The sequence below is a fragment of the Dipodomys merriami genome, unplaced genomic scaffold, assembly GCF_024711535.1.
Source record: "Dipodomys merriami isolate MVZ:Mamm:240054 unplaced genomic scaffold, mDipMer1.0.p SCAF_34, whole genome shotgun sequence".
NCBI classification, from domain to species: domain Eukaryota; kingdom Metazoa; phylum Chordata; class Mammalia; order Rodentia; family Heteromyidae; genus Dipodomys; species Dipodomys merriami.
Window position 1 is genome coordinate 9,322,508 of NW_027204937.1, and position 15,313 is coordinate 9,337,820.

General features: G+C 34.3%; 1 protein-coding gene across 1 annotated transcript in view; it reads left to right on the top strand.

Annotated features, from left to right (window-relative positions):
* Positions 1 to 15,313, top strand: part of Faf1 (Fas associated factor 1) — a 299,200-nt gene that overhangs the window by 198,443 nt on the left and 85,444 nt on the right. The window contains exon 13 of the mRNA XM_069987264.1: positions 6,406 to 6,560. Within this exon, the coding sequence (XP_069843365.1) occupies positions 6,406 to 6,560 (155 nt within the window). The remainder of the gene's footprint in view (positions 1 to 6,405; positions 6,561 to 15,313) is intronic.

Here is a 15,313-nt window from a genome sequence, read left to right on the forward strand (position 1 = left end):
AAATAGTATGTATGCATCATCTCAAAAGAGAATAGTAGTAAGTCGGGTGCCATTGGCTCATGCCTGTAATCCTAGCTATTCAGGAGGCTGAGATCTGAGGATCGTGGTTCAAAACCAGCCTGGGCAGCAAAAGTCTGAGACTCTTATCTCCAGTTAACCACCAGAAAATTGGAAGGGAGACAAGTGGCTCAAGTGGCCTTGAACTGTGAAGGGCTCAGGAACAGTGCCCAGGCCCAGAGTTCAAGCCCCACAACTGACAAAAAAGAGAATAGTAGAACAGAAAAATATTTGCACATTTTTATTGTACTGGGGATTAAACCCAATAGTTTAGTTTTACTTTAGGCTGTTTTTTTTTTTGGGGGGGGGGGGGGGGCTTCTGATTTCCATATGATATGTGAGATTTAAAGACATCTGTGTGTTCAGAATTTCAGGATGCTATCCCAGCATTTGCATCAGGATTAGTAGCCTTTTTTTTTTTTTTTTAAGAACTTTTCCAGTTTGATTGCTGCCTGTTGGTAACTGAAGTCATTTTGGGGAACTGAACAAGCAAAAGTGTTAAATTTCTTTTCCCAGTACATAAAAATATATAGCTTGGGCTTCTTGGGACAGATTAGACATTGGCTTGCACAAACTTTTTTCTCTACTTTTTTTTATCACCTGAATTTAACATTCAGATACAGAGGAGCCAGTTTCTCTGTCTTTATAATTCAGTTCAAGTATCACTTAGATAATGAAGATTATCTTATCATGCATTTACCTTGAGTCATAGTGATAGTTACCAAGCTGGGCTTGTGAACATTTATAACAAGAATAGAATTGTGGAAGTAGGCCATGTTCTAGAATGATTCAAATTTAGGACCTAGATTGAAAACAAAACAGCTACAAAAATGTTGGGACACATAGGCCAATTTTGAGTATCAATTCTATTTATATTATCTTAGATTATATATTTTAGATTATGTTATATATATCTAGTTTAAATTGTATTATTTTATCTTTGTATCTTTGGTATGAAAAAGAAATAATGATTACATATGTAAATGTGTTGTTTCTGGGAAACCAATTCTGAAGTATTTAGGGCAGAACTATTAATCATGCCTGTAACTTTCAAGTGTTTCATGAAAAGAAGTCTAATAAAAGGAATGCACACTGAGTGCTGGTGGCTCAGGCCTTTAATCATAGCTGCTTAGGAGGCTAAGATCTGAGGATCTCTGTTAGAAGCCAGCCAGGGCAGAAAAGTCCCTGTGAGGCTCTTATCTCCATTTAACCACTCAAAAACTGGAAGTAGAGCTGTGACTTAAAAGTGTTAAGAGTGCTAGTCTTCAGCAAAAGAGCTCATGGACAGTGAGTGCCCAGACCATGAGTTCAAGCCCCACAACTCCCACCACCACCAACAAAAAAGGAATGCCAGGACAAAATGTTAGTACTTGGTAAATCTAGATAATATCAGTTTGTCAGCTGTTTGTATTAGCAAACCACACCCAAGTTTAAAACAAAACCAAAAGAATGGTAGTAAAGATTGTGATTATTCTGGTGGTGGTATGGTAAAGGCAAAGAAGATCAGAAATGGGAATGAGGGAAAATCAGGTACTATTTTATTCTCTTTTTAAGTTCCTATTTAAAAAACAAACCACGCTACCATTTCTAGAAATTGTCACATCAATATTAAAATCCTTGAATACACAGATTATAGATATTCATATACATGAAAAGAAATGACTTCCTCTTTAGCCCATCCACAAATGTTTCCTGTCTGCTCTGTATTTGACTTTTGAGATATGTCTCACTTCTTTCATAGTCTATAGTTCTATGATACTGTTTAGTTTGAATACCTACAATAGTTCAAAGCCAAGTCATCTTGGTTGCTATCAGCTACACATTTATTTAGTACCTTACTTCTGGATTTAAATGTGAAGATCAGTTAGGCACTGAAGGCACAATAAACATCCCAAGCACTGTTGCCAATAGGAAAAAACAAGGAGGTCCTAGATCTTTGGTGCATTTTCATGGCTAATATCTCTTGAAATTATTTTCAAAATTATTTATTTTTCATGGGTAGTTCTGGATATTTCCTTCTAAATACTTTTTATAATAGCCCAGCATAATTCATAGTCCTCACAAACCCATCTTGACCCATAATTGCACCGTTGATAGGTGGCAGAACTGCATTCTGTTACTTTAAAGTTTTGAGATGCTGTGCAAAACAAAAGAAATGTACATATCACCCAATGTGGAAGAAATAACTGTATTGCAAAGCTCATAAATGTTATAGACCATGATAGACAATTTGCCCCATGAAAGTTAGAATGTGTTTGTGACTTTACCTAAGCATCACTATCCCACAATACTGTGAAATTTGGGAAATTATGTAACCACTTAATCACAATAAAAAATTTGAAAAAAAAAAGTTTTGAGATTTTTTTTCTTTACATTTTACTAAAACCTAGGACATAAAAAAAGGCTGGTGAGAGTGAAGCTCTATTGCTTTCTTTAGTGCTCTATGAAATTTAGACCTTCTCTGCCAAATTAGATAATACAAATAGATCCTTTTCCCTTTTTTGTGCCAGTCCTGAGTCTTGAATTCAAGGCCTGGGCACTGTCCATAAGCTTTTTCCCTCAAGACTAGTGCTCGACCACTTGAGCTACAGCTCCATTTCTGGCTTTTTGGTGATTAATCTGAAACAAGGGTCTCACAGACTTTTCTGCCCCAGCTGGCTTTGAACTACAATCCTCAGATTTCAACTTCCTGAGTAGCTAGGATTATAGGCATGAGCCACTGGCACCCTGCCAAGTATAGCCTTTTAATGCTCTAGTATTATCACTTGTTAAATGGTACAACCATTAGATATTTACTTACCCTGAATATCTCTTCTCCCTCAATTCGTTAAGTGCAAGGGATCTTTATTTTATTTATTTTATATTTTTAGTGCCTAACACATAGCATTCTGTTTATGTTAATGCACTAAATTATTAATGGCTCAATTTAAAAAAAACTGGTCACGGAAAACAAAACATTTTCTAATATTGTTTTCTCTGTACTAGCTGTTCTTCACAAAAGCAGTTTTTCTGATTTCTTTGCAATTTCATCTCTCTCCAAAATCGATTAATTCTCTGAATTTTTAAAAATTGTTTTGGCCTGTATCTTATTGAGCTTAATAAGATAATCAAAAATCTGATTCTGGGGTTTGCATCTGTCATTTAATCAGATTTTCATAACCTAAATTTGAAGCATTTTCATATTATAGTTTTTATTATTCTTACTTGTGACAGTCGCCTGTGAAAATTGCTTGTGGATAGGTTGTTGTGTCTGAGAGATAAGATTAAGATCATTCAGGGTTTTTTTTTTTTTAAGCTACTATGAGAGTACCTACAGCCTGAAGATTCTCTTATGATACTCTTTATCATCTTCTTTCTCACGTTCCATCTGGAGCTTAAAGTGGGAACTTTTTTTTTAAAGTGTGTTTTCCTGGAATCTCATGTTTTTAACAGTGTCAGGGGGTTGTGTCCCTGGAACGAAAACTGTTTCTCCAGAGCCTTTTTTCTCTGGGTTTCTAGTGAAAAGAGGGGCAAGCCGAGCCAGTCGCTTACCACAAAGCAGTGCCACCACAAAGGAAAGATTAAGGGTTTAGAGAAAGGTCAATGTGGGTTTTTCTTTAACTAAACACTTTCCTAAAGTTTCCTTGTGGAAAAATAATGAAGTCATCTCAGAGTTTTTAAAGAATTTTTATTTCTTTTTCACCGTCTGCATTCGCTTGTCTTCTCAGCATGGATGTTTAATCTTCCTAGGCTTTGTGAATTGGCCCAAATGAATAAGTGGTGAGCTGTCTCTCTAGGAGCTAGAGGCTTATTCTAAGGGCCTAATCACTGAGTAAACACATCTTTGCCCTCCCTCTCACAACTGCGATATAATAGTCGAGATTCTAGCACAGTAACCTGGATATTGCAGGGACCAATGCTTTGAAATGCAGAATGGTTGATCCTCCAAAACAGACAGTGCCTGATCTTCGCCTGCCTCTTTCTTCTTTTTTTAAATTAAATATTGCCAAAGAGATGCTGTTTTATTGCTTGATATTGTGCATTAGTGCCCTGGATTTCCAAGTTTAGTTTCAGTCAACACTGTCAGCTGCACTTATAGGGAACTCTGCATGTTGGGTTTCTTAGTAGCCTCTTGGGCACATGTGTGTTTGGTTTGGATGAGCATTTAAATTAAATCAGTGAGATAGCAATGTAAATCACTAATCTCTTTCTCAAAGTCTAAATGTTCCATTGCAATGTTCTTGAGAGAAATAGCATTTTAAAGATTTAGCCATTGCTATTGTTTAGTTAGAAATATGCTGATTTAAAAGTGGACAGCTCTCTTGTTCTCAGTGTCTCATTAAATGTAGTTGCTGAGATACGATCAAGTCGAATTAGAGGTTGACATCCCACTGTCTATTCAGCTAGAGAGCCTCTAAGAAGAGAAGCTCTGAATTTGTTAGTGCTGCCAGATTCATGTTCCTTTCCTTAAAGCAGCAGATCCCTGATTTATTTAACAAAAGTGATTTAATCTTTGTCACTGCCATTTGGTGTCTTTTTTGCCAGGGGCTGTGGTTAACATCAGTGCTCAAGTTTCTTTCATCAAACAAACTAACACTTATGTTAGTTTAACGATGCAAAAATGACTTGAGAGACCCAGTCCTAGCTCAGGAGAGATTTAGTTTAGAGGGAAATTGGTAAACAATTATAATACTAAAGGCAAGAGCTGGAGAGGTGGAAAGAAAGCACTTAACTCTGCCTGTCTGGAGCAGGAAAGGTTTCATAGAGGCATTTGCTCTTAATCTTAAAGGATGAGTTGGGAATTTACTAGATAAGTATCACTTCAACAATGTATCTAATTACAAACTTCCTTGAAGCCCAAGCAATTGTTATTTGTAGATGTCAACATTCACAAGAAACCCTGAATCTGTCTTGTTATGTCTGTGCTTCCTGCTAGGCATGACACAATGAGAATTTCAATAAGTGTTTGTTGAATGAATGAATAAAGGAATTAACACATACAATCAGGGTAGAATCTGCTGAGCTATTTATGCTCAGTCCTATCCTTATTCCAGTTACATGCTGTCTCTGAGGCTCAGAGCTCTGATGTTATAAGCTGTCTGGCATCTTCATATTAGATAATTCCTCCCACATGTCTTAGCCATGGTACGGTTGATTTCCCTGGTACCATTGTACTAGCAGAGAAAGAACTCTAGACTTGGATTCAGAGAAAATAGTTTATATTCCGAGCTGTATTTCATCCTACCTAGCTGTGGACTTTCAGACAAGTCATCTTTCAAATCATTAGTTTTTTTGTATATTAGTGTAGTTACAAGTGCCTACTTTACAAATTTATTCTGGAGATTATGGTAGAAAGTAGTTGCAAAAGCAACTAACTCTGTTCTAATGATAGTAGATGCTTTTGGAATTTTATTCTGTCTACCTCTCATCTAGTGCAAAATTTTCCTTTAAAGAAAATATTTAAACATTTCATTATTACTTTTCTGTTTGATTATAATTTGGATTCTACAGTAGGTTTGTTCCAAGAATCAGACTTCATTAGCCTTTTATCACCATGAGCTTTATATTTTTCCATAGATTCTTTCTTTTGTTTAGAATTTCACAGCAAATTTTATTTACTTATTATCACATCCTTATTTACTATGAAGGTAAAAAAAAAGCTAATTTGAAATGTTCCTTTGGCAGATTTATACAAATTAGTTTGTATATTGTGAACCATAAAATTTTATCTTTTCTAGCACTGTGTGTATTCTTAAACTCCTCTCTTCCATAGGTAGCACCAAGAAGTTAGTAAACCATTTTGTGAAGGTACACTTTATTATAAAAAGGAGCAGGAACAGTTATCCATATAAGAAATCACATTGGTCATTTTCTGAAATATAAACTAGAAAGAATTCATGCAGATTGAATGTTTTTCTATCATCTTTTCAAATGGCAGTTTTACATACCCATAAATAAGAGCTTTGAAATTGCTTGTAGAACTAAAGCAAAACTTTAATTTCAGATCTTTTCAAGTGGAAGAGACTGTTATATGTAGTTGAGTAGTTCAGAGTTAGTATTTTCCTTTATAAAATATGCATTAAAGGTAAAGAATAATCTGATTTATTTAAAGAAAATGAACTTCTGTGTCAGTTTCTGCTTGAGATGGATTTGAACATGTTAGCAGAACTCTGATATAGCACTCTAACACTAGATATAATTATCCTCTTTTAAAGTGTAAGGGAGCAAAATTTATTCATGCTAGTAGATTTGTTAGGAAATAGCTTTTAATTTTTTCTCTGCTGTTCATAATACATTTATGTTCCTCTCCAAAATTCAGGACACCTTACTTTATGAGATATTTTAATTGGTCTTTTTTCCTCTTTTCAGAGAAAGCTTCTTGCTATCTACCTCCACCACGATGAAAGTGTACTAACCAACGTGTTCTGCTCACAAATGCTTTGTGCTGAATCCATTGTTTCTTATCTGAGTCAAAATTTTATAACCTGGGCTTGGGATCTGACAAAGGACGCCAACAGAGCAAGGTAATACTGTTGTTCACAAGTTATAAGTTGCGCATTTGTTTTTATACAATAAAGTCATTGTGTTTGGCTTGTCATCATAAACATTTTTTATATTCAGCATTAAGTTATCTGCCATTATTAGATAAAAGTTATTTATTATAGCTAATACCTACAGTTATTACAACTTGTGAAAAACATACCTTACCTTATATATATCTTTAAAAAGACTCTTCTTCAAACTCAAGTATAACTTGAAAACCAAAATGTGCTTTTTTGTCTTTTTACTAACCCAGATTAAAGTACATTTCTAATAAGTTGATTATTTCAAGAAAATCAGTGTTCCATTATATTCATAAAAAGCTAATAGTAGCATGTCTAATATATAATCCTAGTACTGTTTATTTTTTAATAACTTTAGTGAAGGCAGAACATTCTGGACTAGTCCAGTGAAGTTGGTAATAGCTTAACTCTAGCATATGCTAATTGATGTGATCGCTTTATTGCACACATTCTTTTGCACACAGCCAGCAATGCATCCATATTCTCAATAGGGGGAAAAAATCCCTTTCCTAGTTGTCAGTATAAGTTTACTCAGTTTGTTAATCATAGTATCTGTAAGTGATAATTCTTCATTATTTTGCTTCTTAGGGTTCCCATCTGAAATTTGTATTCATCATGTTTAATTACACATGTGCCCATAACATCCCATGATGCTATTTTGGGTGTGTTAACACAGCCATAATCACAGGCTTCTGGCTTTTAAACAGGGAGATTAAATTAATTCATTTCAAGGCAAGCCTATTATAGTTACCTAATTTAAGCGATTATAGAACAATTAGAAATCATCTGATTTGTCTTTATATTATTTTATGGCTCACTGAAGTTTTGGTCAACATTCAGACTTCATTTAATGTACTCTGAATCTGAAAAGAAAGATGATTCTTCCCTTAAATGTGAGGCAAAAGAATGTTGAAGCAATTTCTTCATCTAATACTTCATTTCTTTAAGCAAATGGTTAGGAAATTTCCTAGAATGACTTCGTTCTGCCTTGGAAATGTTCCGTGTTATACATAAATAAAGAACCTTTAGCACCTGTATTTGTTTAAATTAAATCAGGTTATTATTCACACTCAGTTAAAGGTGATGAAAAGCAGTGCCAAAAACAGATAAAAATGCAGCATCGAAGGTCTTTCATGAGGCAAAATACATAAGACTGTAGACTTGGCTAAATCTTTTGCCATTCACTGGCAGTAAGGAATCTCCTCCTTTTCTTTTATCTACAACTTGATGGAGAAGGAAACACTATTTCTAAACCATCTGTAGTGGCTAAGTTCAGTGGGCTACCTGCTGTTATTTTGTTCTATCCTCCATTTAATTCCTTAGTTCCTTTTATTTTACAATGACAAAAAATTGCAGTGTAGTTTCTTTTGAAAAACAGTGTTTGAGGATTTTTTTTATGACTGGCAATCAACAGCCATGTAATTGCTTTGTTATATTTTACTAAAGAAGTCTGTTAAGTAGCACAACTTTGATACACTAGTAATAAGAGTTTGCAGGTTACAGAGACACCTGTGGTGACCAAAGCGACAGAAGCTGCTTATTAGAAAGAACCAGTACAGCTGTGTCCTATTAACTCCTTATGACACTTTTTTAAAAACACTAAATAAAGGCCTTGTTTAAGGCTTTAGAGCTATTTCTCAATGAATTGCAGGACCAACTAGGAAGAATGATAGGATATTTCAGTCTACAGTTTTTAAAATCTACTCTCTCATTATTAACTGTCATGAGAATAAAAAATGATACTAAGGATTGCAAATAGAAATATTGAGGAATTCAGTTTAATAAACATTGATAGCAATGACAGAGTAACACACTGAAAGAATGAGATGGTTTCTAAAGAATTTAAGATAATTGGTGTACCTATTCAAGTTCTAATTCTCTTCACTTTACAAATCAAAAACTTTGAAGACAGTCCATTTCTTTATATTAAACTAACATATATAATTAATTACATGGTTTCATTATTACTGTTAAGGCAAATGAGAAATACATATTTTACAAATAAAGGCTAAAAATTCATAGAATGGTATATCACCAAAGACATTAAGAGTGAGTTTCCTGTGATACATGAAACTGTAAAAGAGTGACTGATTTATTGGCTAAAAGGGGAGTTAGCTGAGCTATCATTTTCTTACTGCTGTAGTCTCATATAAATAAAACTGTCAATTAGGTTTCCTGCTTCATGATCTTTCTTGGATTTCTATACCACATGCAAATTAATGGCATCATTTATTTGAATAACAAAAACTTCAAATTTACATTCTTCATTCAGAAAAAATACCTGTACCTAGCATTTATTAACCATTAGGCTCCATATCAACATTTAAGCCATCATTTGTATATTGCTCAAGTTGAAATAGTACATATTAATATATGGAGATGATGAATCAATTTGTAGGTATATGAAATAAGATTGTTACTCTGGAGTTTATTTCTTTATTTTAGATGCAGTTTGAAAATAAATTCCTGTTGGATAGTTTTTCTGTTCTCATATCTGGTTATGCTAGTTAGACAAACTGTATGAATTTCAAGTATCCTAGGCCTTGATGATTTCTTAGTGGTTTTCTAGGATTCTACCTGATGTTTTAGCTCTGGACATTGTTGTCTAGTATGGTAAGGAACTTGCTGAGCAAATACATTTTTGGTTAAGGAATATGCATACTCTGAGCTTATAGGAACATTAGTCCTTCAATCACAGTTTTCTGTAAATATCTGATGTTTGCAGAAGTGAAGGATTTTGAACTAAATGAATGCTTTGATTTTGTTACAAATAAGAATGTCACTATTTCTCTGACAAAATTTGTTTTTAATTAAGATTTAACAGATTGTTGTTGCCTTTTGTTTAGAAGATTATTATTGTTTGTTTTTGTAGTTTTAGTTTTGAGACAGTTTCCACGCTAGCCTCCTCAAACCCTTGATCCAACTCCGCCTTAATCTTTGAAGTGGTAAGATTAGAAATGTGGACTACCACACTCAGCTAAAAAACATATTTCTATAAAATATCATGACCTCTGTGATGCTGATGGGTGTGATTTTCAACTTCTAAAATTACTTAAAAAGTTTTCTTTTTCCACTGAATACTTAGACCAATCCATGTCTGTATAAAATGCATTGGGAACATTGAAAGCATGAACTAGCAATAATGATTAGTGTCTGTCATCTCCTTTACCAAATTGAGATCTCCTATAGAAAGGGCCATTCATTTTATTTGTCTCATTTCAAAATTCTAGGAGAAAGAAAATAAATATTTAGGAAATAAATTATGCATCCAATTTCATCTGAGAATATTGCTGTAATTTCAGATTTGCTTATTTACAATTAAGCTTAGAATATTTCAGAATATTTTTCTGTCTTGGGAAATCCTGTAGTCTCATTGTCTATCATGTCTAGTTGGGCTTTAGGGTAATAATCTTTAGATGTGCTAGAGGGTATAATTTCTTTTTTGTTCATTTGATCAGTGATCATGACAGAAATAATCAGATGTAAATGAAATAAAAACACGTGATATAAACAAAATTCTGCAAAGTCACTTCTGGACATGTCTAAAACATACCTTAAGAGGCAATATTATACCTTATTTTGTTTTTATGCATTGAGTAAATACTGACTGAATGTTTAATGTGAACTAGGAATGGTACTAAGAAGCTGAGGGTGAAAAGAAGACACAATCCTAATCTCAAAACACATAGTTTAGCGAGCAAGATAAAGAGTTAATATGTATGAGGTATGTTCAGGTTTCCATAAGAAAGAGAGGATACACAGAAAGATGAAATCAGAATTTTACTGAAGTTTTCTGAAGTTTTTTATATTGTAGACTATAAGATTGCAGATTTTGTTATTTTTACAAAAGAATTAAGTGTTTAGAATGAAGGGTGAATAATTGAGCTCACTATAGAGGAGATAAAGAAGAGTGGGAGCTGCCACTTAATCTTGTATTCTCTAAGCCAGAATGAGGACTACAGTCAACCAACTGGGATGGATGAGTCCAAAAAAGTTCTTTAATGATTCATCCCAGTACCGGCATGTGCACATAGATAACCAGTTAAACAGAGATCTGCCTCTTTACATATGTGTCATGTAGAAATCATTATGGGTTCAACTAGCACAATAAAAATAGAGTACAATGTATTATTAGTGAATTATGCTTTGCTGTGAAAGAACAATTTCTTAAAATTCAGGACAGATGTCACATTTAAGAAACCTACCACACTCTATCCTTCCTTCTCTTGCCTGCGTCTAGGTTAAAATGTACTTTCTATATGTTCCTATAATGTTTTATATATTGGTATACAGGCTTGTGTTTATAGCACTTACATGGTTATCACCCTCATAGGTTCTCAACTCCTTAAGGTGCTATGTCTATAATTTTATTGCTTTTCACCATGCCTTTTTAAAAAAAACTGTGTTGGCAGTAAACAAATAATAGTCTTATTGAAAGATTGTAGATAAGAGAGAACTACTTTCAGTAACAGCAAAGACATTGGAAACACTACTACATGTCTCTCTGTTTCTCCTATAGCCACTAACCGTAAAAACAAACAAACAAAAAAAACCCTAAGGCTTCCATTTTCCTTACAAAATGAACGAAAAATGTCCATACTCTGTACCTTGTCTTCTGCTGGCTGCATAATACCATGGTCTGGGGCCATCTGGAAATGGCTTGAACTCCAGTCTAAGTAAGTTAATTTAGTAATTCCAAAGGGTTTTTTTCTTCTTCTGCAGATTTCATCATGTTTCTGTGATATCCCAGAAACAATTGACCACTCAAATTATGCCTTTCTGGGGTGACACTGAACCTTCTGTAATGATGGTAGAATTGATTAAATTCTATAGAACCAGAATGCTAGATTGGCTACATGGTGAGTTGTGCCCAGCAGTAAGGCACATTCCCTTTTAGCAGTAATTAATAACAAATAACTATTAATTTGCTTCCTTCTATTAAAGCTGTTTGGACACCTTAGGTTCGTGGAAGAGTGGCACAAGTATCTCCTGTGGCGAAAGTTGCTTCATCCAGGAAGGCCACATCACTTGTGTACACAGTAAATTATAATGTTAATCAGGAATAAGTAGTTTGTGGTTGTCTCTTATGATCATGAGGGTCCACAAGTGTAGCAAAAATAGGTGCTGGCATAGACCAATTCTAAAAAACTTGTAAATCAAAATTGAATATACTTATGGTAATGCTCAGTAATCCCCTGCTTATGACTATGGAAGGATTCATTGTTTATTTGTAAATTCCTGGAGGAAAATTGTTTTGCACATCAATATGCATGCTACAAAGTGTAAAGTCTGACATTCATTGTATATTATTTCTATAGTATTAGACTAATTTCAAATAGTTTTCTAGGAGTTTCTAATTGTGTCTAAGTTTCATGTAACATCCTATAGTACTGTTAAATTTTATATATGCAGTACCATTGTTCACACAATTAGATTGCCTCTGGATATTAGCTTTTAAACTTAATGCTCATGAGTTCCCTATTTCAGGTCACTGAAAACTTCAGCTGCTATATTGACAGGTACTTGTTAGTCTTAGTATTCAATATTCCTTGGCAAGAGCTAATTGACTTAAAGCACTTATGTAGGTTGTTTTCATAGTACTTTCCATCTCAGTAATTAGCCATAGTCACAGTGGTTTAGCCTTAATTCCAACTACTTAGTAGTTCATGCCTATCTGAAGCTCAGTGACCATATTACTTTAACCCTACACTTTGATTTGATCTGGCAAATATGGCCCAGGTGCAGGGTCTGCATGGAAGACACAAGAAGTGTTAATTTCCAGCTGGTACCCTAGGAGTAAATATGGATTCTGTAGGAGTAACTGATAAAGCAGATGAACGTGTGGTCAGGGTCTAAGACTTCCAGTGAGTCTTCATGCCAGATTTCCATATTATTTTTTCCAAGCTTCATTTTTCCCTTTGTGTAACATTTTCCTTCCAATGCTTTTAAAGGAAGTGTATTGCCATCCTAAACATCCCAGGTCAAGGGCTTAATTAATGCTTTAAAATAAAGGTTCCAAAACACCAGGAGAGTTTGTCATTTTCTCCCTGGTTTGTTTTGTGAAGAGGGAGGAGAGAAGGTGAGGAGGAACCCCTCCTGTTCCATGATTACATCCTACCCACTCATTTTCTCCTTTTCTCCTCTGCTTTTGATTTTTAGTGGCGGTCTTAACAGAATGTCAAGATCAATTTGCAGCATGGTTTAACTCAAGGTTTGCGTTCTGCCAGCAGCAATTGTCCCTGCAAACAATGCCGTGTGTTCTTGTAACTTCAGAAGCTTTTAGAAGGATCATGGCAAGGGCAGCATCTAATGACTTTATTAGTGTAGGGTTTCAAAATGGGCTCAGTAATTGTTCATATCTCTTTGTCAGCAAGTCATAATTACTGCTCAGCATTTGTCCAGGAGTGCACTTGTGAATAGTTTCCTGATAGTATTGAAAGGAAGGTAGAAAGTGAATGGAGAAAAGGTGATGGCCTCTTACTATTAAGAACAAACCAATCTCTGTGATATAGTTGATGACTATAAGTGGTCTATAATACACACTTTGCTCTTTTTCAAACAGCCTGTACTTTAAAAAATGTCCTTTGAGATCATTTAAAATTACCAGTTAACATAGCTTTTCTACTCTGATTTGGATACTTCCCACACTAGTATCTAGCCCCGCAATTATAATTGTCTGATGGTATATGCATGGTATATGTCTACTGCAAGCATTTGTGGGAGGAGGAAGCATGTTTTTCTTCCATATTAATGTAATTAAGGCTATTCAGAAAATGCATTTAACTTAGTTATCAGTGGACAGTCCATATGAAAAACTATTATTAGAAAAGAACCATACAAAGGTAATAATACAATTGACAATTAGTCCAAAAGAACTACTTTATAAATTTTGTTGGATCCTAATTTGCTCATACAAATCTTGTTTTTGTTTTTGTTGTTGTTACTTTGTCAAACTGCCCATGTTTTTTCTCCTAGACTGTGTGTTGGATATTCCAGGGGTCTTGATTTTAAGAGTCACAGAATGTAAAAAATTATCACCTACTCAAGATACATGATGTCTGAGTGTAATACCAAGTCCTGGCTCCTTGTAATTTGTTGCTAAAGCCTTTCTTTTCCTGTGACACCTTGTAGTGTACTTTACATGTTATATAAATACACACACACACACACATACACACACACACGCACACACACTCACGCACACCAGCAGTTAGCTGAGCACCTTGTGTTTTAGATATACAGCCTCAAAAAACTTTAATGCCAGAGGTACCTGACTCCTTATTTATATAGATTACAAATGATGACCCATCTCATGAAACACATTCTAAGACTGACATTAAATGAATTTACCAAGTCTTAAATGAACTTACCACCAAGTCTTTTTCTTTTCTTCTTATCTGAAATTGAAAAGGTCTCAAAAGATTTTTTTTTCATAACTGTTCTGCCATTAATAACTTACGTTCATGTTTCTGAAGACATATCACCTATGCTTTCCATTAGTGGCATATTTCTCTTCTGCTCTTTAATAAAATCTGGTACTAAATCAGAAATAGTATATAACATGTTGGTTCAGTTATATAAAATTACATGTTGAATCTAGCTCCCATAATACTTTGCCCATTGCCAGTCACTCTGGATAGGCAACCAAAACACTTTGTGTGCCCACCCATCTTAGTGACCTAATCTGCTGGCTATTACCTACCCAGAAGGAAAAGTCTCTAATACTTTGAAGTGGAGACTAAAGTAGAATGTTATTTCTTATGTGAAAAAAAAAAAACTCATTAGGGATGAGATTTGGTTTCCATTCCTCAAACATATGCTTATATTTTGGAACTTATTGTACTAAAAGTGACAGAGAAGAGTGATAGATTTGTATTATTCTCATATACAAGACTGACTAAAGGGATTTCTTTCTTAAGAAAGAAATGGCCATCTGACATTTTACCTACTGTTAATTCACTCAGTCTGTAGTCAGAGCAACAATTTAAAGAATCCCAAAGAGGTTACTTTCATATACATTTATTTTCCTCACGATAGCTGCACCAAAAAAGTCCTCTTTAATTTACAATTCCATACATCACAGGAATATCATGTGGGTATTTGTAAAATAAAGAATTGTTGGTTGTTGTACCTCAGTCTGAGAAATTATGTTGTTCAGTTACAATAGGAAAGGAGTATCTGAAAAGTTCCCAACTAAATTACTCTACAATAGTTTATTATCTCTACAATAGTTTATTATATGACTGCTACACACTCACAGTCCTTCTACCTCTGCCTCCCAGGTGCTAAGATTGCTGGTATGAACCACTACACCCAGCAAGATTCCATTTTTTAAATAAGCGTTAGTAAATTTTATATAAACAGGTAGAACATGCTGTCCTAACTATCTTGTGATGATTTCCTCAGTTATTTTAATAGAGAATCTTTAATGAATTCTGGTTTCTTTCTCTTTTACATTTCAAGGCAGCTTCTTGTCACTAAAAACTGACTTCCAAGCTCATGCTACTTGTAAGGGGTATCTACTGAAAGAATATTAATAGCTAAAAGCAAGATTATCCCTACTGCTTAAAAAAAAAAAGAACAGCTAATAACAACTACAACTATTAAGCCACCTACTTAAAGTATCAAGACACTACTGTATGACTTTCTTCATGTATATTACCTTATGTAATCTTTACCATAGTTTGACAAGGTAAGTGGCAATGGTCTCATTT